General features: G+C 57.2%; 2 protein-coding genes across 3 annotated transcripts; both read left to right on the top strand.

Annotated features, from left to right (window-relative positions):
- The first annotated feature begins 7,579 nt into the window (after nt 1-7,579).
- Nucleotides 7,580-14,223, top strand: KLK15 (kallikrein related peptidase 15). Of its 2 annotated transcripts, none has more exons than XM_046680258.1 (6): nt 7,580-7,629; nt 8,873-8,946; nt 11,769-11,925; nt 12,224-12,507; nt 12,630-12,766; nt 13,478-14,223. In XM_046680258.1, exons 2-6 carry the CDS (start codon nt 8,904-8,906, stop codon nt 13,628-13,630), a joined length of 774 nt encoding a protein of 257 aa, XP_046536214.1. In that variant the 5' UTR covers nt 7,580-7,629; nt 8,873-8,903; the 3' UTR covers nt 13,631-14,223. The 2 variants fall into 2 exon arrangements, with proteins under 2 accessions (XP_046536214.1, XP_046536215.1); XM_046680259.1 differs by having other exon boundaries at nt 12,630-12,724.
- Nucleotides 14,224-15,302: 1,079 nt separating this feature from the next.
- KLK1 (kallikrein 1) lies at nt 15,303-20,215 on the top strand. Its single transcript, XM_046680257.1, has 5 exons — nt 15,303-15,383; nt 17,163-17,322; nt 18,793-19,079; nt 19,288-19,424; nt 20,022-20,215. Exons 1-5 carry the CDS (start codon nt 15,338-15,340, stop codon nt 20,175-20,177), a joined length of 786 nt encoding a protein of 261 aa, XP_046536213.1. The 5' UTR covers nt 15,303-15,337; the 3' UTR covers nt 20,178-20,215.
- Nucleotides 20,216-23,641: the final 3,426 nt, after the last annotated feature.

Raw genomic sequence — 23,641 nt, forward strand, 5'->3', positions numbered from 1 at the left:
TGTCTGGGGGAAGAGCAGAGGGAACAGCAGGTGCAGAGGCCCCGAGGGATGTGGGCCTGGTGTGTGTGAGGCCCAGCGAGGCCGGTGTGGGTGGAGCCCAGCGAGCAGGGGAGAGGGCGGGAGGTGACGGCTCGGGGAAGAAAGGGCCCGTCCTGTGGGGCCTCCCTGGGTCCAGGGGAGGACTTTGCTCTTCCTCTGAGGGGCCCGGGAGCTGCTGGTGGTGCTGAGCAGGAGCAGGACAGGGTCTGACTTGGGTGTTCACAGGTCCCTGTGGCATCTGTGTGGGGTCAGCGTCCAGGGGTGAGGAGAGGCAGGGGGCCTGGTGGGGGGTGGAGGATGAGGCTGACCAGGGTGGTGGCAGAGACGAGGGGAGATGGGGTCCACTCTGGGTACCTCGAAAGGGAGCCCACAGGATTCGCTGACCGAGTGCAAGTGGGAGTGAGAGGCGGCGAGGACTAAGGATGATCCTGAGGTTTGGCCTGAGTGTCAGCTGAGCAGCCCCAAGGAGACGCTCACACCCCCCACCACACACACACGTGCGCGCGCACACACAGCCCCTGACACCCACCAAGTGCCACCTGAGCCCAGCGTTTTCCACCAAACTCACTCCCACTTCACCCCCCAGCCCCGCAGTCTCTGGGCCGCCCCCTTTCTTCCCTTCCACGACCCATCAGTCCCCAAGCCTGGTCCCTCCTGTCCCCTGACTCTCACTGACTGCCCCCTCCTCTCTGTTGCACTAACTCCACTAACAGGCGGCCTTGTTCCCACCTGTTCTCACTCCAGCCTTCTTCACAGGCTCCTGACCCAGTCTCCCGCTCTACACTATCCCCCACCTGCCCCAGTGGGTTATTCCAATCTCAGAGCTGCCCTTGCCTCTGTGGTCACTTCAGGGCAATGTTACAGGCAGGGAGCCCTGCACTCTACTAGCCTGGGCACACTCCGTGAGCTGCACTCTGTGACCCGCGCACAGCCGGGACTGGAGGCGTGGCCTTGGTTCCGAGGGCGGGACTGGATGGGGGCGTGGTCCCAGCTCCATGGGCAGGGCTGGGCCAGGTGCGTGGCCACAGCTGTGTGGGCGGGACTGGATGGGGGCGTGGTACCAGCTCCGTGGGCGGGACTGGGAAGGGGGCGGGGCCTAGGCTCTGTTGGTGGGCCGGGATGGGGGCGTGGCCTACACTTGTTCTGCGGACTGTTCTAGACCGAGGCTGTGGAATTAAGAAGTCAAATCTCTGCTCAGGAGAGGGCGGGTGACCCAGCTATGGAGACTTAGCATGGAGGGAATGATTTGAACCTGGACATGAGGACCCAGAGAGTAGGGCAGAGGGTGGAGTCTGTTGTGATGGAGACCCATTCTGCTCTGGGTCCGAAACCCAGCTCAGCCTCTCAGGCAGTGAGTGAGATCAGGCAAGGTGTCTTGATGAGCCCTGATCCCTCATCCTTGAGGCAAAGGATGAGGATGTAACTGGAGATGGTTGGGACTGAGGATGGAGCTGGGCTGGCAATGGGGATGGCGATGCGGATGCAGTTTCTGCGGAGCTGACCTGTCCTCTGGTCCTTAGCTCCTCCACCAGCAGCCCGAGTTTGTAGGGCCTTGACCTCAACCTACAGCCGGGCAGTCAGGTGATGGAGGCCACGTGCTCCGTTCCACGCCAGCATACAGCCGCTCCACCAACATCAACAACCTCATGCTACTCAAGCTGAATGCCGCAACCACCGTCAGACTGCATCGGCTCCCTCAGCATCACCTCCCAGTGCACCAGCCCGGGTGCCCCTGCCTCATCCCCAGCTGGGGCTGGAGGAGGAAAAGGGAGCCCTGACTTTGACTCTCACTGTGTCTCTGTGCTTGACTCTCTGCTCTCCTTATGGTGTGTCCCAGGCCAGTCCCCCAGTGCTGCAGTGTGTCAACGTGCGGGAGATGACCGAGGAGGTCTGCAAAGCCACCTACCCATTGCTCTGCCCTCCGGGCATGTTCTGTTCCAGCAGAGGCCAAAAGGCGAGGGGCCCTGCATGTCAGATCTGGGAAAGGCAGGTTCGGGGAGAAAGGAGGAGACCTGTACACACAGGGAGACGGGAGTGGGGCAGAGAGAAGGAGAGAGTGAGAACCAGGACCCCAGGATGGAGAGACACAAAATATGGAGACCCAGGGAGGTCCAACAGAAGGAGAGTGAGGCCCCATTCAGAAAAAGAGGGTGGAAGAGAGAGAAGTGGGAGGCAGAGGGACGCGCGAGGCGGGAGGCATAAAGAGAGAACAAAATGGAGACAGTGGGATGGAGAGAAATGAGGGACATCAAGGGGAAAGGAGGAGGGAGATGCCCAAACTGAGATGGAGAGAGATGGAGGAAGGGAGAAAATCAGACGCAGAGAGGCAGGGAAAAGGGTAAGGAAAACAAAGAAACAGAGGGAACCAGAGGTAAAACAAAGAAACAGCGAGAGAGAGACCAACACTGCGGGTCGCTGAGAACAGCACAGATTAAACTTCAGGACGAGCAAGGACAGGCAGACGGAGGAGGAACAGCTCGGGCGGGAGGGGGGCAGGAAAAGGAAGCAACTGAGCGGGCAGAGGGCGCCCAGGTTCTGGGACGGGACCTCTCGGGGGTGGGGGGTAGAAGTGGGAGAGGGCTGGGTTTGGGGGGAAAGATCTGTCCTGCCTGCCTTTGTCTTCTCTCCTGTTTTCTCCCGCTTCCTCTCTTCTCCATCTCTCTCTGTTCCCCCACCTTTGACATTCCGCCTGACTGGAATCTTGGTCCCCCTCTCCCTCTCTCCCAGGGAGATGCTGGAGCCCTCTGGTCTGGGGTGGGAGGATCCTGCCGGGCCTGTGCCCACGCGAGGGCGTCCCCGTGAGAAACCCGACACGCCAAAAAATCGGCACAAACATGTGCCCGTTCAGCAATTGGATCCAGGAACTCCTGCAGGCCGATTAAGGACGAATCCCAGGACCAAGGCGTCTCCAGCCTCCCCTCCCCGCTGCCGCCAAGATCCACCCCTCTCCTCAGAGTTCCAGAATTCTGAGTCCTTCCCCTCCTCCCACAGCCCTCCTCCGCCAGACCCCGGAGTCCCCGCCCCCAGCCCTCTCAACCAGCCCAGTCCTCCCTCAAAGCCAGGAAACCGAGTCCCCAGCTCCTCCTCCAGCCCCCTCCTCCCCCAGACCCGGGAGTCTGGACCCCCAGACCCTCCTCCCTCAGACCCAGGGATCCAGGCCCCCAGCCCCTCCTCCCTCAGACGCAGGAGTCCGGAGCCCCAGCCCCTCCTCCAGCCTCCTCCTCCCCCAGACCCAGGAGACCTGGCCCCCAGCCCCTCCTCCCTCAGACGCGGGAGCAAACCTCCTACAGACAGGCGCACACTTGCGCCGTCTAGCGGCGGGACACTCCCACGACAAGAAGAGAGAGGCGGGTTTTCAGGCTCCGTTCCCTCCTGCTCCGCCCAGCACAGCCCAAGAAATAGTCTCAGAGAAAAACTAGGCTCTGCGTCGTCCGGCGTCTCCCTGCTCGGTGTCACACTCACACTAGGGCCTCACGCATCCGTTTCCTCTCCCTGGGCCTCAGTTTCTCCATCTGTCTTGATAAGGGGGTTTCAGAAAAGGAGAGACCTTGCCTCTCAAAGTCCCGGATCTGCCACTGCCAGGCTATGTCATCTGAGACAGACCCCACGACCACCCCTCCCCAGGATTCTGTTCCCAGGGGAAACTGATAATAATGGCCCAGTATTACTCAGCACTGAATGCGTGCCAGGCACGGATTGCAGGCATTAACACCTCAAAACTCCCCAACAAGGCAGAAACGACTATCATTCCCATTTACAGGTGAGGAAATTGAGGCACAGAGACACCAAGTGGCTTGTCCAAAGACGCACAGCATTATATGTTGGAGGCAGGATTCGAACCCAGGCGGCCTAGCTCCAGAGTCAGTGTCTGAATCACGTCCTGCATTAACCGGTCTTTCAAGCGGCTGCCTAATTTTACGATTTACACACCTGCTCCATGTGGATTACCTCATCCAACCCTAGCTACCCCACCCTAAGACCCCTTCACAGACGAGCACCTCATAACCAGAGAGGTGGTGCTGTGCGCCCAAGGGGCAACAGGACTTGCCTCCCCCCTCAGCTCCTGCAGCCCGGGTGACCTTGAATGACCAGGGCCCGCCCCTCCCCCACTGCCTGCTCACGCGTCAAACCGGGTGGGATTAACAGTCGTGGTTCACTCCGTGTTCTTAGCTCCTTACACGCACTAACCCTTAGCTACTCCTCAAAATACTCTATCGGGGGTCCTCTGATTATCTGATTTTAAGGATGAGAAATTGAAGTACAGAGAAGTGAAGACATTTACCAGGATCTCCCAAATTAGCAAGTGTGGAGGGGGGGTCCGGGCCCAGGCCGTCTGACTCCAGAGCCAGCACCCTGGACTGGCCCCATGAGGGATGGGGGCTGTGGTGAGACGAAAGGAGAAGAGGGCAGATGCCACATGGGGGTTCCCTCGGGCACCAGGAGTCCAGTGCCCCTCCCAGGGTGAGCAGGACGCAGTGACTGTCTGCCTGGGGGAGGGGGCTCAAGATGAGGCTTGTGGTAGTAGGGGGGTCCCAAAGGGCTTCAGATGCCAGGCTGAGGGCCGGGACCTTGTCCGGGGGGCAATGGGGAGTCATCACAGAAGGGCAGTGAGGAGAGGACGGATGGCTCAGCTCTGAGTGTAGAGAGACCCTCAGAGGCCACCTAGACTGGAAGGTGGGAGGACAGGAAGAGGCTGGGGTGAGGGTCTAGGGCAGAGGAGGGTGCCCGAAGTACGGCCAGGCCCAAGGGACAGAGAGGAGGGAACGGGGCAGCAAGAGGCAGAAGCAAGAGGGCGCGGCTGGGGACTGTTGGGTGGTAGGGGATGAGGGGAAGAGGGGGCGCCCTGGGAGTCGGGCCACATGGCTGGGTGGACGGCCAGGCTGTCCCTGAGATGAGAAACATGGGAGGCAGAGGGTATGGGGAAAAGGAGAAATGAGTTAGGACACAGTGAGTGAGAAGGGCCTGGGGACACTGGGGAGGGGGGCTCCCGGGAGCAGGTGGCTGCCCCAGGCAGGAGCTCAGGGTCAGACGGAGGAGAACTGCCTGGTGGGGGCTTAAGTTCGAGAGAGTTGATGAAAGACTCTGGGGAGGAGGAGGAACAAGACAGAAGGCGGGACTGAGGCCGCGGTGGACGTGAAGGACATCTGAGGAGATGCCCGGGAGGACGTCGACGGCTCAGGTCTGACTCGCCAGAGTGGGCGGGAGGAGGGGCGCTGACGTCAGCGCGTGGGGGCGGGGCGCCCTCCCGGGGATCCCCCGAGCGCTCGGGGCGTGTGAGCCTGGGCCGCGCTGCCTCCGGGGACTCCCTCAGTGTCCCCATCTGTGTCACGGAGACTCTGTGCGTTAGTACCTGCCTCTGGGCGTTAGTGGGAGGAGCACGTGCGTCTACGATGGAAAATGCTTAGCCTGGCACCTGGGAAGCCACCCCACTGGCTCACCATCTTCCCTTCGCCACCGCCCAGCCCCAAAAGAGGGAGGTGGCTCAAGGGGTGGGGGCGAAGGGCCAACCAGGTGTTCCCAGAGTCAAGACACTGGATTCCTCTTTGCAACCTTTGCCTGTGACGCCCCTCTCTGGGCCTCAGTTCCCTCCGTACTAGGGAGGAAGCCATAATAACCACCTCACAGGGCTGCAGGAGGATAAATGAGATCATGGAAACAGGGACGGCTCAGCTGAAGCTGTGGCCCTCTGTAACGCCCACAGACTTTGAACACAGAATTACGGCGAGATGAAGGGAGAGAGGAGTTCTAGAATAGCTCCCAGCCCGGGAATCCAGAATGTCTGAAGGTCTGGGGGTTCCAGGACATCCGAAGATCTAGGGTTCTAGGATGCCTGGAGATCTGAGATTCTAGATTATTTGTAAATCTTGGCGTTCTAGAGCGTCCGAGGACCTAGACTTCCAGAATGTCTTAGGGCTAGAGATTCTAGAAAGCCTGGTATTCTAGAGATTTTGAGGATCTATGGTTCTAGAATGACTGGAACCCTAGGGTTCTGGAATAACAGAGGGCCTGTGGTTCTGGTCTGAAAGACATTTGGGAGTTTAGAGACCATCATTGCCCCATATTATCTGTGGGGAAGTCAAGGGCCAGGGACCCCTAGGCACTGGCCACTGATCTCCTGAACAGTCAGCCCTAATCATGCAGCCTCTTCCCATAAAGGTGATGGCTTTCCAGATGCAGGGAGGGGCCATACTGACAACAGAACCCATCCTTCACTGGGTGTTCTGAGGCTGATTCCTACTGCTCTCTGTGTATCCTCACTAGTTAAACAAGTCAGGATAGACTCTAGACAATTGTTCAGGGCCCTCCATGGACCCAAGATACTGGAGACAACTTCAAATTCCCAGAGCCTTGGGTCATCTTACTGATGCTATCCAGCCTCAAGAAGCAAAATCCAGATTTTAAGCCTCAGAAGCCAGAATCAAGACTGCAGGATCCAGAATGAAGGCTCCAGTCTCCCAGTCTCCAAATTCAGGCTCTAGAGTCAAGATTCTAAGAATCTCAGAATCACGGAAGCAAGGCCCGTGTCTCCCCATCCAGCCTCTTAAATGCACAATGGAGATTTGAAACTCTAGACTTCACAATCCAAAGTCAACCCATGAAACCTCAGAATCAAGACCCAGACTCTAGAATCCAAGTCTCAAAATTCAGAATCCAAAATCTGCCATTCATACTCCAGGCCCCAGGCTTCACACAGCAGATGTGAAGGTTTCCAATCTCAAGTCCTAGATTCCAAACACTAGACTTCAGACTCCTAGTCTAGACTCTAAATGTGAAGGCCCAGGATCTAGAATCCAAGCCTGAGACTTGTCATTCAAAAGCCACGTTCCAGGATCCAGATTCCAAACCCAAACTCCAGAACTCAGACTCCAAAATCCACATTCTAGACTTCAGGCCATGAATGCTCAAATCTAGACCCCCAAATTGAGAATCCAGAATTGGAGGTTCAGAATTGAAGATCCAGAACCAGAGATCTTGATCCAGAATCCAGAACCATAGATCCAGATCCAGAATCCAGAATTGGGAGGTCCAGAATCCAAGATCCAGAATTGAGAGGTCTAGATCCAGAATCCACTGTCCAGAATCCAGAATCAGAGATCTGAGGTCTAGAATCCAGAATTGGGCATCCAGAATCAGGGATCCAGATCTAGGTCCAGGATCCAAGATCCAGAATCCTCCTCCAGACACAAGAAGCATGACTCTAGAATCCAATTTCGACACTCCAGACCCCAAATTCCAGGTTACAGCCTCTAGACTCCGGGCTTTATATTTTGATATCCTCCTATTTTCTGCTCTTTCCCTCCTGTCTCCTCCTCCTGGAGTAACTGCCCCTGGCAGAGAATTCCACCTTGTAGACTCAGACAAAAGCTTGAGACTAATAAATGCTCAATAGGCATCATCCCCCCGCCCCACCAGCCACCTAGGCGTCCCTGCCTGTAAACCCAACTCTCAGTCACCTCCCACCTCATCCTACCCAACCCCACCCCAGATCGGGGTGGGTCTGGGAGCTTATAAAGGCAGGCATTCAGGTGCCTGCTCTCCTTTTTCTGGCATCCAAGCTGCCGCAGATGCTGCTGGAGGATCTGGAAGGGGGTAAGATCTTTGAGATAGGAGTGATGAGGCTGGGAGGCACAAGTCTGCCCCGGTCTAGGGGAGACACCGATGCCCTGATCCTAAGGGACAAACATGGATCACCCTGAGGGAGTTGAGTGTCAAGGGCACCTGGGTAGGTCTGTGTGTCCTTCACTGAGGCCCCAAGTTGAACCTAAACCAAGAAAATGTCCTGGAGATGCAAGAAGGACCCGCGGGGGGTGGGGGAGGGCGTGAATCCCCAAAAGCCGTTGTACCAGAGCCAAGAACAAGGTCAGGAGTTATCAGAGGTTCCGGTCAGCTCAGCACACCCTCCCTGAGGCGTCCTGTGTGCCAGGCCCCAGGCTGGGCAGTACTGGGGACATAGAGAAACCCCGACATGAGTGTTGCTGGGGATCTGTGCTGTGGGACCCAGAAGAGATGCCGCTCAGGTATCAGGGCCTCTCAGAAGAGGTGGGGGGCTGAACCTCAGAGGGCAAATATGGATTTGGAAGGGGAAGGGAGGAAGGACTTTAATTCATTCCCAAAGCTTGCTGAAGATGGGACCCTGCACCAGGCCATGCTGGGGATCCAGAGTCCAGTCAGGCTGAGCCTGCCCTCGGGAAGTCCTCAGTCTGGTGGGGGAGGTGGGCATCACTGAGAGGGGGAGCTCAGAAAAGGCCTCAAAGAGGAAGTGGATTCTGAAGGGAATGGCCTACCTGGGAGAAAGAACAACCTGAGCAAAGGCACAGAGGCATGAAATTGCAAGAAGGAAAATGGAAGAATTGGCTATGATCTGGCCAGAGGGGCTAGAAGGGGAGAAGCCACGCCTGTCCTCAAAAGTGGGGCTGGAATCTTATACTGGGGGTGCTGGAGATCCATGAGGGCGGTGAGTGGGAATATGGCCAACTCTGGCCATACAGGGGGACAGGCTAGGGGGTGCGAACATGAGTGGAAGGACAGATTGGAAGCTACCCAAGAGACTGGGACAGGGTCAGGGGAGACAATGTATCTTAAGCCAGGCTTTGGGGATCGAGAGAGATCCAGGAGGCAAGTGGGAGGGTGCTGGGGTCTCTTCCGGTGCCTGGGGAAATGGCAGATCCTTCAGAGATGGGGAACGCAAGAGGAAGAGCAGGTTGGAGGTGGAGAACAAAGATGGTGAAAGGAAGTTTCTTAAGCAACAGGTGGGATGAGTTTGTGTCTGGAAGGGACCAGGTGGGGGCAGGAGGGTCCAGCCTCACCCTGGTTCGCTCTCTCCGCTCCTCAGACTTCAGCAGAGCCCTGATCCCTCTTGCACAATGTGGCTTCTCCTCACCTTCTACTTCCTGCTGACATCGGCAGGTGAGCTGGGCCAGGTTGGGTCCGGGGCTATGGGAGCTTGATGTCCCCTAACTCCCCCATCCTGAGCATATCTGGGCCCTGCAATCTGCCAGCCCCTCTCTGACCCGGAGACCATGTGATGATCTCTCCCTCACTCCCACCCCCACCTCAGCCACCAGCCCTTCCTGAGTCCTCAGCCCACCCCAACAGCTGTCAGGGGCCTGGGGCTGCTCTGGAGTTCCCATGACAAGGAGCACGGCCCAGGGTGACACAGACTTGAGTTCAATTCTGGGGCTGCCTCTTCCTTGCTGTGTGACCTTGAGGAAACTACTTCCCCTCTCTGGGCCTCAAGTGCCTTCTCTGAAGGACAGACAGCACTACCTGTGAGTAGGATGATGAGGTTTCAACAGCATAATGTAGGTAAAGCTCATAATAAGCATTAAACAAGCGTTGAGAGGCCAAGAACACAGACTCTGCGTTTGAATCCTGCCTCTGCCACTTTCTAGTTACTTACCGTCTCTGTGACTCAGGTTTTCCAACTGTACCATGGAGATGACAACAGACGCGTGAGGCACTAGAAGGTGCCTAGCTGGGCGTAGTGCCCTGTACGGATGTGTTAGCATTGCTGAGCGCTCAGTATATACCAGGCACAGTGCTCAGTGCTAGGATGCTCAGCTAATCCTCTATGGGTGGGCTCTACTGGCCTCAATTGACAGGGGAGGGGGCTGTGGCTCAGAAAGGGGCAGCCACTAGGTCAAGGTGACCCCGTGTGGCAGGAAAACTCCAGACCCCATTCAGCCACCACCCGTGGACAAATTAATTGTAACTTGATGCCTGTACCCTGGGGAAGTTGAAGGTAGACTTTCATTAACCCCCCCCTCACATGACCCTCGTCCCTGGGGGCCCCTCGGACCTCCCTCAGCCTGCCGCCAGCCTCCCCTCGGGCTCTCTCTGTGCTCTCTCCTCCCTGCCTCCTGCCTGCCTGCTGCACCCAGTTGGGGCCTCCGCCCTCCTCCGGCTTGGACTGGCCAAGCGCGGCCTCGGTGCCCAGCTCTTCAACCCACATCCTCTGTCCCTCGCAGGACACCCCACCCTTTTCTTGTTAAGCCCTTTGTCCACCACATCCGCCTTCCCCCTGCCTTGCGGGGGCCCCTGGCCCAGTTCCTGACTCTTGTGGGCAGAGTGTGGGCATTTGGTCCAGCTGTGCAAATCCTGCCCCAGTGTGGGTGTCTGTGTACCTGGCTGTGACCTTGAGGGGACATATCTACATTGCCCAGTGTAGGGAGTCATAGTCCTGTGACCTTGAAACATCCCTGTTTATGTCCTTGTGCATGGTGCTATTCTGTCTGTGTGTGTGTGTGGTGGGTGTGCAAGGCCCTGTGTGTCCACATTTTGCACACCTGTACGAACCAGGTCCCCAGACACGAAACCGGATGAGTCACCTTGGACGTCAAGTGACTGATTTGGCGGCTGATCTAGAGATGGATAAATACATCCCGTCCTGGCTGCCTGTGTCTCTAGCTATGTGTCTTTGACCTTGACTGCCCAGCCGTGGGTCCAGGTGTCGCTGTGGGGTCTGATCTAGTGGCTCCACATCCAATGTTGGCCTCTGTCGGTGGTTATACCTTTGAATCTCCACAAAGAGGCTTGGGGATGAATTACAGTTTTGACCTTGGTTATCTTCATCTGGGTCTGCACACGTGTCTGGCTAACTTGGCCATATCTGAGTCCACAACCTGAACATCCACATATGCTGCGCATGTCTGCATAACCAAGTCTATTCTCCTTTATTTAAAATAGCTAAGATTTATTAGGCAGCTACAATGTGCCAGAAACCACACACACACACACACAGACTCCTATTCAATTCTTACAACAACCCCATTTTACAGATGAGGAAACAGAAGCACAGAGAGGTCAAATAGTTTGCTCAAAGTCCCACGGATAATATGTTTGGGCCCAGGGGACTGTATCACTCCAGGTTTTTAACCAAGATATTATAGACTGATGTCTGTGAACAAGTCTTAGGGGGCCTGAGTGCATATCGGTGTCTCTCCCCATGTACCTTTATTAAGGACCCCACCTTGTGTGTGCAGACCCCATGTACAAGTGTGTGCGTCTGTGACCTGGTATATGCAGACCCACACTATAAATTTAGGTCTGAGCTTCCGTGCCCAAATCTGCATCTGTGAACGTGTCTGTGTGTGTGCACGCCCACGTCTTAACTCTCCATGTTCATACCCCCATATGCACGTCTGTGCTATGATTCTTGAAGCTGCAACCCATGAACACGCAAGTGAGTTTCTGTGTAAAACACTGTCCATAGCAGTTCCTGAGTTTGCAAGACTGGTTGTGGCTGTCTGTTTCCCCATGACCTTGTGCGGCCACATCTGTGTCCTTGTATGACACACTGCTTTTGGCTGAGCTGTCCAGACTCTGGAGCCAAGACTGTGTGTCATACCTATGGAATGGCCACATCCATTTGATGTCTGTGACAGCTCAGTAACCTTGAGTGACTTGTTTCAAGGGGCCATCTGTCTGGACCTGTATCCATTGTCCCTGCCTCCACTCCCAATCACAGAGGACTTCTTGTCCTCTGGTCCTCTCCCCTCCTCTCTCTCCCAGAGTCCTGAAGCAAATGGGAGTGGGGCCGAGGGCAGGGGGACAGTTCTAAAGAAAACAAGCAGCAGCTGTAAAAGCTAAAAGAAAGCAGTGCTTAAAAATCAACAGCAGGGACATCTTAAGAAACTGGGGGAAGACATGAGTGAAAAAATATGTAATGAGGGCAGGGTGCGAGGAAAAGTACTTTGTCCTCAGGGATCCTCCTCTCCCCCCTCTCCCAGCCTCACAGGACGACAGTGACAAGATGCTGGAAGATGAGGAGTGTGCACCCCACTCCCAGCCGTGGCAAGCGGCCCTCTTCCATCGTGGACGTTTTAACTGTGGTGCTTCCCTCATCTCCCCGCGCTGGGTGCTGTCTGCAGCCCACTGCCAAACCCGGTATGAAGGCAGGGCTCAGGGTCCTGAGGGGGCGTGGCGGGAAGCGTCTAGGGAGCTGAGGATCTTGGATTCTGAGGAAGAAAGAGCTGGAGCCAGGGAGTGAGTTCCAGGTGTGTGCACGACTCTGGACACCTTGGTCCCTGAAGAGCAGAGGCTGGAACTATTGGCCTCAGGGCCTTGGGGAGAGGGGAACGGATATCCAGATTCCTAAAGGGTCAGGGGACCCCAGGTTGCCCGCTCTCTGATTTTTCCTGTCTACTCCTCACTCCACTTGCGGCTAAAACACTCGCCCGCACAGCTCCATGAGAGTGCGTCTGGGCGAGCACAATCTGCGCAAGCGCGATGGCCCCGAGCAACTGCGGGCTGTTTCTCGTGTCATCGTACATCCGGGCTACGAAGCGCGCGGCCATATCCATGACGTAATGTTGCTGCGACTAATCCGGCCCGCGCTCATCTCCGAGCAAGTGCGACCAGTGGCGCTGCCCACGCGCTGCTCTCAGCCCGGCGACGCCTGCCTGGTGTCCGGGTGGGGCCTGGTGTCTGGCGGCGGGCCTAGGACCACGGGGAGCTCGGTGCCCCAAGGTGCGTGAAAGGATGGAGCTGGATGCTGCGCCCCTAAGGACCGTGTTCCCGAGGCGTCTTGGGCGGAGGGGACAAGGGCCTGAAAATGTACGGGTTCGCTCCAAGCCCACTGTCCTCCCCAGTGAGTCTTCCGGATACGTTGCATTGTGCCAACATCAGCGTGATCTCGGCCGCATCTTGCAACAAGGCCTACCCGGGGTGCTTGATGGACACCATGGTGTGTGCGGGCGTGGAGGGCGGAGGCACGAACTCCTGTGAGGTCAGAGCCCGGGGGCCATGCCCGGAGGGGAGACGGAGCGGGGAGGGGAACAGGTGCTGGAGTTGGAATGGGGTCGCGTTTTGCCTGCTTGGGGCCGGAGAAGATCCGAGGGGTAGGTTTGGGGATGGAGAAAGCAGAGCAGTTAGAATGGGCGTGATATTGGAGTTGGGGTTAGAGACGGTGATAGGGTTGGGTTGTGTGTGTCGTGTGGAGTGTTGCTTGGTTTGGGATGGCGCGGGCTGGTGTGGAGAAGGGGAACGGGTTTGGTTTGATGTGAGGTGGGAAATGTGTCAGGGTTGAATTTGGGATGGGAGTAAATTTTGTTTGGGATGCCAAACACGTGACGACTGGGGTGGGTTGTATTGGAAGTGAAGATGGGCGTGGCTCTGGTTTAATTTCAAATGGGGAAGATGTGGGGTTGAGTTAGAGTGGCATGGGGTGGGGTTGGACGTGGGTTGGCTGAGTCGCGTTGAGTTGTGTTGGGTTTGGGTTGAGTCGGTTTGGGTTACATTGAGTTGGGGTGGGCTTGGATGTGGGTTGGCTGAGTGGCGTTGAGTTGAGTTGGGTTCTGGTTGAGTTGGTTTGGGTTACACTGAGTTGAGTTGGTGGCGTTGGACTGGATTTTGACTGAGATTGTGCATGATGATTAGGATGGGGATGAGGGCACTGGATCCAGAAGGTTCCCACTCAAGCTTCCTCTTCTTCTCACAGGGTGACTCCGGGGGACCCCTGGTCTGTGGGGGCGTCCTGCAGGGCATTGTGTCCTGGGGTGACGTTCCCTGCGACACTACCACCAAGCCTGGTGTCTATACCAAAGTCTGCCGCTACTTGGAATGGATCAGGGAAACCATGGAGAGCAACTGACTGTTCTGGCCTTACCACCGGTGTCCCTGACTGAGCAGAAGCTCCCACGGCTGGCCAGCAGCCCCATCCTGACCTGGGACAGAATTAAGCCATTCCACAAGACCCCATTTGTCCAAGGCCCAGATGCTAGCCAAAGACTTGTCCCGTCTGAGGCCAGAGCTGGCGCTCAAGGTCACCTGTTTAACACCAACATAACAGAGAGTGCTGATGCAAATTTTTCTGTGACTTTCTTCTGAGGGTGAAGGGAAATGGGGGCCAGAGACTGGGTGGGGACCTCAGAGCCACCGAACACTGTTCCTTTTCACCTACCGCCCTAATCCCTAGGTGAAGAGAAGAGGCTTGAAGGAGGACTCTGTTCATTCAACACCTAGGATCAGCTGTGTGATCTTCAGCAAAAGACCCAACCCCACTCAGCCTCAGTTTCCTCATCTGTAAAACGGGGATCGTATTGCTTACCTCATAGGGTTGTAAGGATTGAATGAGGAAATTCATATGAAGTGATTCAAATAATGCCTGGCACTGGGAAAACACTATATATCTCTGGACCCTGGTGAAAGGACCCACCACAAAATAAATTATCAAGAATGACTTCATTTTCTTCAAGACTTAGTTCTGGGTTTCCTGGTAGCCATAGCAAAAAGGCAAATACTCTCCTTTGCTTAGGCAGGTTCCTGACCTACCGCGGAGGCTGGGACCCTGTAACCTGCTTGGATCTTACTGAAGAGCCAAGGGAACTTGTCGCAAGCCCATGGGTTTACCATTGAGGCTGCAGGAATCCAGTTCCTGATTCTCTTCAGAGATCCCAAATACATGACTTTCAAGGTCACTCAGTGTTGAAGTACGTGAACTTGGCTCCTCAGACCTAAATAATTTATTGTTGTGGGGGTGGATTGGAATTTGAGGAGAGGACGCTCTTGACCTTGGAGGGGAGATCGTTTGGGACTCCTGGGACTTTGGATGACGTAACCTTGAGCATCCGGATTTGGAGAATAAGGAGTGGGGGATGGTAATGGGAACCCAACATTGTTTGGCAGGAAGATTGATTTTGAAATCTAGGGAACTTATCCAGGGAAACCATTGAAATTCCACGTTCCGGATCCAGGATGCTAGGATGGTGGTGATGGGTACCCTAAGCTTTTATCCTGAGAGGAGCAGGAATTTGGGGGCCCTAGATCCGAGTCTGGGAGTACAAGAATCAGAAAGCTATTTCAGGGGGAGCTGGAAGCTGGGAAGCTGACATCTTGGCTCTAAGTGGTGCAGGGAGGAGAGAATGAGCCCCACTGTTGGTATTTGAGGGTGCACAGGTCTTGGGGTGCATGGCCTTACTTGGGGTTCAGGTGTATGGGGTCTGGATTAGGGATTAGGGAGCAGTCTCTGCTCCCTCTCACTCTCCCCTCCCCTCACTGGCTCTGTCCCCGAGAGCAAGGCCCCGGGAGCTCCAGGCCCTGCCCCGTCTGGCCTCAGGCCCCAGGACTGCTTCCAGCATGATTGAGGGCCTGCAGCTCGACAGGTGCTCGCGCTCCCTTCCTCCTGGGGTGGGAGGAGGTGTCCGGCTCCCAGGTGGCAGGGGCAGAGCCTTGGCGGGGCGTCTGGGTTGCCAGCAGGGCAGAGGCGGGGCCCGGGGGGACGAAGGCTTTAAAACACTCCTCCGAGAAGCTCCCCAGCTCCGAGCTCACGGCCTGGCTGCCCCTGGACGCCTTTGTCACCATGTGGCTCCCAGTTCTGTGCCTTGCCCTGTCCCTGGTGGGGACCGGTGAGAAGTGGGGAAGATGTGGGCGGGGGAGCGGGCCCCGACTCTCACTCTACCCTCTCCCTCCCCCCCATAGGTCCTTCCCCTGTCACCCTTCACCCTAGACTGTGCCCCAGATCAGGGTAGCAGGCTCTTTCTTCTCTCCCAGCCCTACCCTAACATCCTACCCCAGCCCCTCCTCACAGGCCTCACTCCTCCACTAGGTCTTCCCAGGATCTCCCAGAATTTTCTCCTCCTCCCCACTCAAAGGGGCAGGTCCTGGGCCATCTCTGTCTCTGGGCGACTCCAGCTCTTCCAAGGACGCCCCCACCCCCCACCCTGCCAAGCCCACCAGACCCTGGGACCCTGACCACCTGCTCCTACCCTCTGGTTCTTTATGACCCAATGGTCTGGTTCCTGAGTCCCCATATCCTACCACACCCTGGTGACTTCCCTTCCAGCTGTTAGCTCTCAATTAGGTCCCCCAGATTGTGGCCTCTGGTCTCCCCCAATCCTCCCAGGACCCCCAAATACCACCAGATACCTACACTTCTTCCCAAACAGACTTTCTGGTCCATGACATCTGGTGGGCCCCCCATCCTGGTTGGGGGCTGTGTGAATGTCTCTTCCTTTCCTGACTCTTTGCCCCAGAGCTCGCATCCAGCACCCCCAGCCTTCTCCCCCACGCAAAACAGCCAGAACCCCCAACCACATGCTCCTTTCTTTGTAGAATTTCCATCCTTTCTCAAACTCCAGCCCTTCTCCAGCCGAGACCCTCCTGTACAGCTCTGGTTTTCTGGGATCCCATCCCCAGGATCCCAAACACCTTCCAGCCCAGCTGTCCTGCCCTGCCTCCCCCAAGTGCCCCAACATGTGATTCTAAAGCCCCACATGAAGGGGTCCTCCCCGTGTTCCCACAGCTGCTTGGCCCGATATGTCTCCTTCTCCATTCGTGTCCTGGCACCACTCCCAAGAGAACCCCACATCCTGCCAGCACCCTCAGACCATGAACCCCATCCCCATGGAACCACCCGGTCCAGAATGACTATCATCCGGCTCTCTGTCCTCCTGAGCCTAACCCACTTTTGACCCCAAACCTGCTCCCAGAGCCCTCACAATGCCATCCCTGGTTTGCAGGACCCCAAACCCTCACAGGATCCCTCTCCCAGCCTAACCCTTTCATTCGCTCTTGACCTGGAACCCCAACTTCTACCAACTCTCGGAGCCCAGTTGGCCCCCTCCAGTCCCAAATCCAGGGACCCCCAAATTCCCCAGCCCAGATGTTCTCCTTGGCCTCTCACACCTGATTCCCCAAATCTGTATCCTTTCCAGAACCCCAAAACTCCATCCGGGACCTCACCATTTCCTCACCTGGTAGCCCCCAACCCTCCGAATCCCCCCCCAGCTCTGAACCTCTCCCTTGGGGCCTTTATTCCTGGTTTCTCTTTCCCCTCTGAACGCACAGCTTCCTGCCCCTTGTCCGAGACCCCAAGCCACCCGACCCCCACCCTCGATGCCTGCCCCAGTGCTGTCTTGTCATCTCCTATCCTGATCCCTGGGGTCCACTCCGCTCTCAGCATCAAGTCTCCCCACCCAGGACCAGCCACCCACCCCCCATCCCAAGGACGGCTCCATAATTCCGGGTCCTTCCCAACACCCCTTGCCCATGTCCCCAGACCCCCAGCCTGGTCCTCTGCCCCCGTGTCCCCCCAACCCCACAGCACAGCTCCCTCTCCTAGCCCAGTCCCCTGGCCTCTCCTGTCAGCCTTCGCCCCCACCCCTGACCCAGCCCCCCTTTCACAGGTGCCGCGCCCCCCATCCAGTCTCGGATCATAGGAGGCTGGGAGTGTAAGAACCATTCCAAACCCTGGCAGGCGGCTGTGTACCATTACAGCAGCTTCCAGTGTGGGGGCGTCCTGGTGGACCCCCAGTGGGTGCTCACAGCCGCTCACTGCAAGAACGAGTGAGTAGGGGCCAGCCCAGTGGTGAAGCAGTTAAGTTTGCGCGTTCTGCTTCAGCAGCCTGGGGTTCACCGGTTTGGATCCCGGGTGTGGACCTATGCACTGCTTGTGAAGTCCTGCTGTGGCAGGTGTCCCACATATAAAACAGAGGAAGTTGGGCACAGATGTTAGCTCAGGGCCAATCTTCCTAAAAAAAAAAAAAAAGAAAAGAAAGAAAGAAAGAAAGAAAAAGAAAAGAACAAGTAAGTAGGATCAGGGGGTCTGGGGAGGGTGGCGTCTGTGCTCCCACAGAAACAGTCAGCCAGGGCCATTACCCTGGGATAACCTCAGGGAGGCTGGGGGCTGAGGGAGAGAAGGATGGCACTGGTCCAGGGCCCAGGGAGAGAGGCGGGGCTGGGACTGGACGAACTCATGGAAGCCCTGCCATGGCTGCCTGGTCTCTGTGTCTCCCGTGCAACCGGCTCTCTGTCTTCCTGTGTCTCTCCCATACCTGGCTCTGTTGTGTGTCTCTCTGCGTGACTTTGATTTGTCTCTATCTTCCTCTGTCTTCTGTCTCCATGTCTCTGTGTCTCTCCCTGTCTCTGTCCATCTCTGGGTCTCTCAGCTGCCATCCCTGTCTCTGTAGGTCTCTCTCTGGGTCTCTGCCTCACTCCCTCTCCCCCATCACTGCTGAGCACACTGTCCCCCAGGATGGGACCGCAGGGGACCCCCAGAGAAGAGGAAGGGATCATCCTCAACATGTATGGGGGGGGGACTTCTCACGCTGCCCAGCCCCTCCCTCCAGGGCGTCCTTCATCCAGGGGGACACAGGGAAGGGCTGGTTTGAGCCGGCACTGGGTGGGGGCAATGGAGGAAGGTGGAAGGAGAAGGAGAAAGGGAGAAGGTGCTGGGGAGGGAGGGGACGCTGGCCTTGGGGGGGGCCAGGCCACCCAGCTGCTGGGGAAGCAGCCCCACAGCCCCAGCTGCCGCTGAGCCGCCTCAGGCCTCCCCTCCTCCCCTGCCCCACCTCCCGCCCCCCTTCTCTCTCACTCTGTCTCCCCTCCCTCCATCCTGTTTCTCAATCACTCTTGACTTCCTCCGTGCCTACTCACTGTCTATTTCTCCTTCTCCTGCCTCTCCGCCTTTTCACTCCTGCTGTGACGAGTCTCACTGTCTTGTCTCCTCCTCCCGTCCGTGCTCTCTCTAGCTCACTGTTCCCCTGCCTTCCTCATGCCCTATATTTTTTAAGCTCTTTTTTTTCCACTCCGTTTCTCTTTGTCCCTGGATCTGCCTTTCACGCTGTCACATTCTTTTTTTCCTCACTCTGTCTCTATTTCTCCATGACTCCAATCTTTCCTTCTCTCTCTCTCTCTCTCTCTCTCATGTTTTCTCCTTGTTCTTCTTTCCCATTTTGGACCCTCCCCCAGGCTCCCCTGCCCCACCCCCCTCCCGCCTCCCCTCTCCTCATTCCCTCCATCCCCCTCTCTCCCCAGCTATTACCAGATCTGGCTGGGACGCCACAATCTGTTTGAGGATGAAGACACAGCCCAGTTCTTCCTCGTCGCTAAAAGCTTCCCACACCCTGGCTTCAATCTGAGCCTCCTGGAGAACAACAACCGCCTCCCAGGAGAGGACTACAGCCACGACCTCATGCTGCTCCAGCTGGCGCAGCCCGCCCAGATAACAGCCGCCGTGCAGGTCCTGGCCCTGCCCACCCAGGAACCTGTACTGGGGAGCACCTGCTATGCCTCCGGCTGGGGCAGCATCGAACCAGATAAGTGTATGTCGGGGGCCAGACCTGCAGCCTGGAGCCCAGACCCCCGGGGGTAAGGGAGGAGGGGCTGGTGGCCCGGACTCCTAGCCTGAGGGAGGAGGGGCTGGGGGCCTGGACTCCAGGGTCTGAGGGAGGAGGGGCTGGGGGCTGGACTCCCGGGTCTGAGGGAGGAGGGCTGAGGACACCTGCGTGTCTTTATCTCCCTGGCCCATAGTCACATACCCGGATGAACTCCGGTGTGTGGACCTCACACTCCTGTCCAACGATGTGTGTGACAACGCCCACTCCCAGAACGTGACAGAGTACATGCTGTGTGCTGGGCACTTGGAGGGCGGCAAGGACACATGCGTGGTAAGTGAGCCTGTGCCCCCAGGGCTTCGAAGTCTTCGGGGAGGGGACTCAGATTCCAGACTGGGTGTGAGAGCAAAGTAGGCATCTGTCCCACTTTTCCCAGTTGTAGCCCCGCCCCCGTGCCTCAGCTCCCTCCCCGTGCCCCCTCTCTTTCCCAAACCCCCATCCAGACATCCCTGTATCTCCTTCCACATCATAGTTCACCCCTTTCTCCCTCTGACACATATTTATTGTCCAGTCCGAGAAAGTTTCTTGGCAGAGGTGACATCTGAGATGACCCCGAGGGTGGACGGGTCCCATACACGTATCCTGTTCCCTCTGCACTGACCTGTCTGCAGGTACTGTCCTGCTGGACCCTGCCCCATGTGCAGAACCTGGACCCTGAAGTCCCATCCCCATGGGCCAGGGCTCGAGGCACTGTCCTCTCTGCTGGAATCTGGCTTCCCTTCTCTGGGAGTGGACTCTGGGGATAACTGTCTCTTTCCCCATAGCTGGGGGGTCGCTGGGTGTGATCGGTGAGCCCAGGTCTGAGAGCTGGGGCCCTGCAGGCAGAACCCGGGGCTTCGCGGACCTCTCTCTCTCCCCCTTGTGCTGTAGGGTGACTCAGGGGGCCCGCTGATCTGCGATGGTGTGTTTCAAGGAGTCACGTCCTGGGGCCACATCCCGTGTGGCAGGCCCAATAAGCCCGCTGTCTACACCAAACTGATACCCCATGTGCAGTGGATCCAGGACACCATAGCAGCCAATCCCTGAATGCCCCCACCCTGTCCCCTACCCCCAGTAAAATCGAATTCGCATCAAGTCCTGGTATCATCTGGGCTTCCAGGCGCCGGGCACTTGGAAGCTCGGGACCCACCTGGCCCAGGTTGGAGCCATGAGCGAAGGGGAAGGGAGGGGCTGAGACAGGCATGAACAGGCAGAGAAAGGTTCAGACCCCAAAGGGCAAGGCAAGGACTCGGAACCGGTTCGCACACGCTGGGCCTGACCTCGCCCTGGGGGCAGAGAGGGCAGTAGAGGGTCAGACTCTGAGAGGTTGGGGGGCGCCCACGTTTTATTGTGTCTGGGAAGCCTGAAAGGGGACAGAGGGAGGTTATTGCAAGCCACACCTTCCTGGGGAGGGGACTGTCCCGCAGAAGGGCGGGACTACACCAAATGCTGGGCGCTGTCCTTTGCCCCCACGGCAAGACTGGACACCCAGGGGTGGGGCTGGACCTCGGAGAGGGAGGACTTCCGGTGATGGCGTGTGGCTCCGGGGTCGAGGCCTAGCTAGGCTTGGGGGGTGGGGCCGCACCAACTGGCCACGCTGCCTGGGGCTGCACACAACTGGAGGGGGCGGTGTCGGACTTCGGGGTGGGGGCGGGGCGAGGACTCAGTGGGCGGGAACAGAGCTGCAAGGGGTGGGCCCTAGCTGGAGAGTGTCCTCCCAGGGTGTGGCCTGTTCTTAGAGAGCGGGCCCCAAGGGAGGTGTAATGCTGGACTCGTGGCCAAGATGATCCGAGAAGCTCGAGTGCAATTGCTTAGAAAGGCTTGGGGGGGAACCTGGGGCGGTGAGTGAATTGGGCAGGTCCACGGTGTGCTAGGGGTCTGCGTCTGACTGCTGGTCGGATACGTGCCTTGGGGTGCTCTGGGTCGTGACCCGCCGGCGGCTCACCCGCCGCTCCCGGCTGTACGTCCCTTTGCTCCACATGCCCACTTGGTTTAGGTAGCTCAGCGTGCCTGGGGGCGGGGGCTAGGTGGGCCGTTGGACTCGGAACCCCGCCCTAGGCCCCGCCCCGTCCCTCGAGGCACACATGCCCCTCGGGTCCGCCCCATGCGACCCCGGGCCCTGCCTCGGCCCCGCCCCCTGCCCAGGCCCCGCCCCTCTCTCCCGAGGCCCCGCCCCTCCCTCCCGAGGCCCCGCCCTCACCGGCCCACAGCATCAGGGCGGCAGCGCCCCAGCACAGGTAGGTGGTCACCAGGTAGGATACCTGTGGCCTCGGGCGCAGTGTCTCGCAGTTGACTACAAAGAGCGTGAGGCTGAGGACAATCAGGAATCCTGCACTGGGGTGGGGCCAGAGACGGACACGAGGCTGGACAGGGACCCCGGGACTCGCAGAAAGAGAAGAGACAGAGACATCCTCTCCCCGCCTCCATGACAAACAGACACACACACACACACACACACACACACACGATAGACTAAAATGATACCAGCAAAGAGGCGGAAAGAAGAGGGAAACATGGCAAAGTGAGAGACACCCCTCACACCCCGACTGAGAAAGATAAAGTAGAACAGATGCACCAGGGAGAGGTGGAGCAGAGATCCCAAGAGACATTCGAAGACGGAGACCCAGCAGCCAGCAGGACAGAAACTCTGAGATACACCTCCCCAAAGCCGGAAAGAGAGCCCCGGGGAGAGATGCTGAGGGGGGAGGGGACCCCTTCCCCCAAGCCGACACTTACCAACGCTGAAGCTGAGGGAACTGAAGACAAGGTCGATCTTATTAAGGCGGCGGAAGACTGGCCAGAAGGAGATGCCCATGGTGAGGAGGAGGACGAGACACAGCATCAGGGCCAGCATCATGCAGCCCATGCTCATGTGGATGAGAACTGGGGGGGAAAGGGGGGTGGAGGATGCCCCAGAGTCATCCCCAGACGCTCTCCAAGGTCACCCTCCAAACTCATCCCCGTGACACCCACGAGCAGCATCCCAAACAGACACCCCCAAAGTTTAGCCACAGACATCCTCAAAATCAGCTCCACTTGCATTTCCAAACTCACCTCCTAGAAACCCCAAAATGACTCCTCTCACTCACAAATCATCCCCAAGTCCCCGTAAAGTCTGTTCAAAGTCATCCCCACTCACACCCTCAGAGCTGTCTCAAATCGCACCCACTTACTCCACAGTCAGCCCCGAGCGAGCGTCATAATCAACCCCACCCACACCCCCAAGGCCACCCCACAGATGACCCTGAGTCACTCCACAGAAGCATCTCAACCATTTCTAGAGTCACCTCCACATACAGCTCCAAAGTCACCCCACTCATAATTCCAAAAGATGTCCCACAGCCACTCACATTCGTACCCTCAGTGTCACCCCTAGACACTCTCAATAGCACCCTCAAAGTTACCCAAGACACCTTAGTCATCTCCAGACACCCTACTTCTGCTAAAGTCTCTCCACTCCCACCCTAAGGTCCCCTGGTCACCCCATTCACAGCCCCAGAAGTTCCCTGGGTAGCGCAGTGGCACCCCCATTCACACCCCAGAGCCCCCCACATTCTCTGAATTACCCCCGTCGTCCCCCAGAGCGCGCACAGACATGTATACACAAGGAAAACCTCCAATCAAATACTCTAATGCCAACGTACCTAAAAGATGCAATCACACTCCGTTTACAACTGATATTTATCCAATTTACGTTTCAGTATGTCAAGAGCTTCAGCCCCTCCTGAGAATTACGTCTCCTCCTTTTAGCCTCTTCCTATTGAGTCTGCTTTTCAACAATGCAAGACTGTTTGAGCCAAATGAGCTAAGACTCTCTCTGCTTCGTTTCTGGCAAACTGCACGTCTCTAACACCTAACCAGAAAGCGGGAGGTTAGTAATAGAGACAGAATGACCATAGCGCTCTCGGGGTCAATCACACTGTCTTGATTAAGGGCTTCTCAAGACACACCCTGCCCTCTGGGACCACAGAGGTACTCATGTGACTCCGGCTGAGCCAATCACGGTGCCCCATGCCCCAGCCATGGTGATTGGCCCAAAGATGGTCACATGACCAAAGCCCACCAATCAGGCTCTGCCCTGGGACTTATTTCTGACTAAAGCTGTCAGGGATGAGCTCTCGCTCCTCCAATCAAGAAGATAAGGAGCCTGCAACTGCCTGAGCCTTGGATCCAGCCTCATAAGGGACAGGAGCTCTGAGAGAGCAAAACTAAGAAGGGAAGGCAGACCAGAAAAAGAGAGAAAGAGAGCTGAGATGACACTCAAGTCCCTGGCTCTTGTCGTCCCACAGACCGGGCCACTCTGTGCTTTGGTCAGCAGTCCACATTTGCAGCTTACCTTCCCAACATGCATTTCACCCTCCCGCCCGTTCCCTACTCTGCCCCACTTACAAGCTAATCAATCAGTACATTGCAATGCTCTAGCCACCAGGCTTGGTTTGGGGTACCCGTGTGACCCAGCCACACAGGACTTTGCAGAAAATGTTCATGCTCTTTTTCCTGCCTGACTTGAG

Source organism: Equus quagga, chromosome 13, assembly GCF_021613505.1.
Source record: "Equus quagga isolate Etosha38 chromosome 13, UCLA_HA_Equagga_1.0, whole genome shotgun sequence".
Classification (NCBI taxonomy): domain Eukaryota; kingdom Metazoa; phylum Chordata; class Mammalia; order Perissodactyla; family Equidae; genus Equus; species Equus quagga.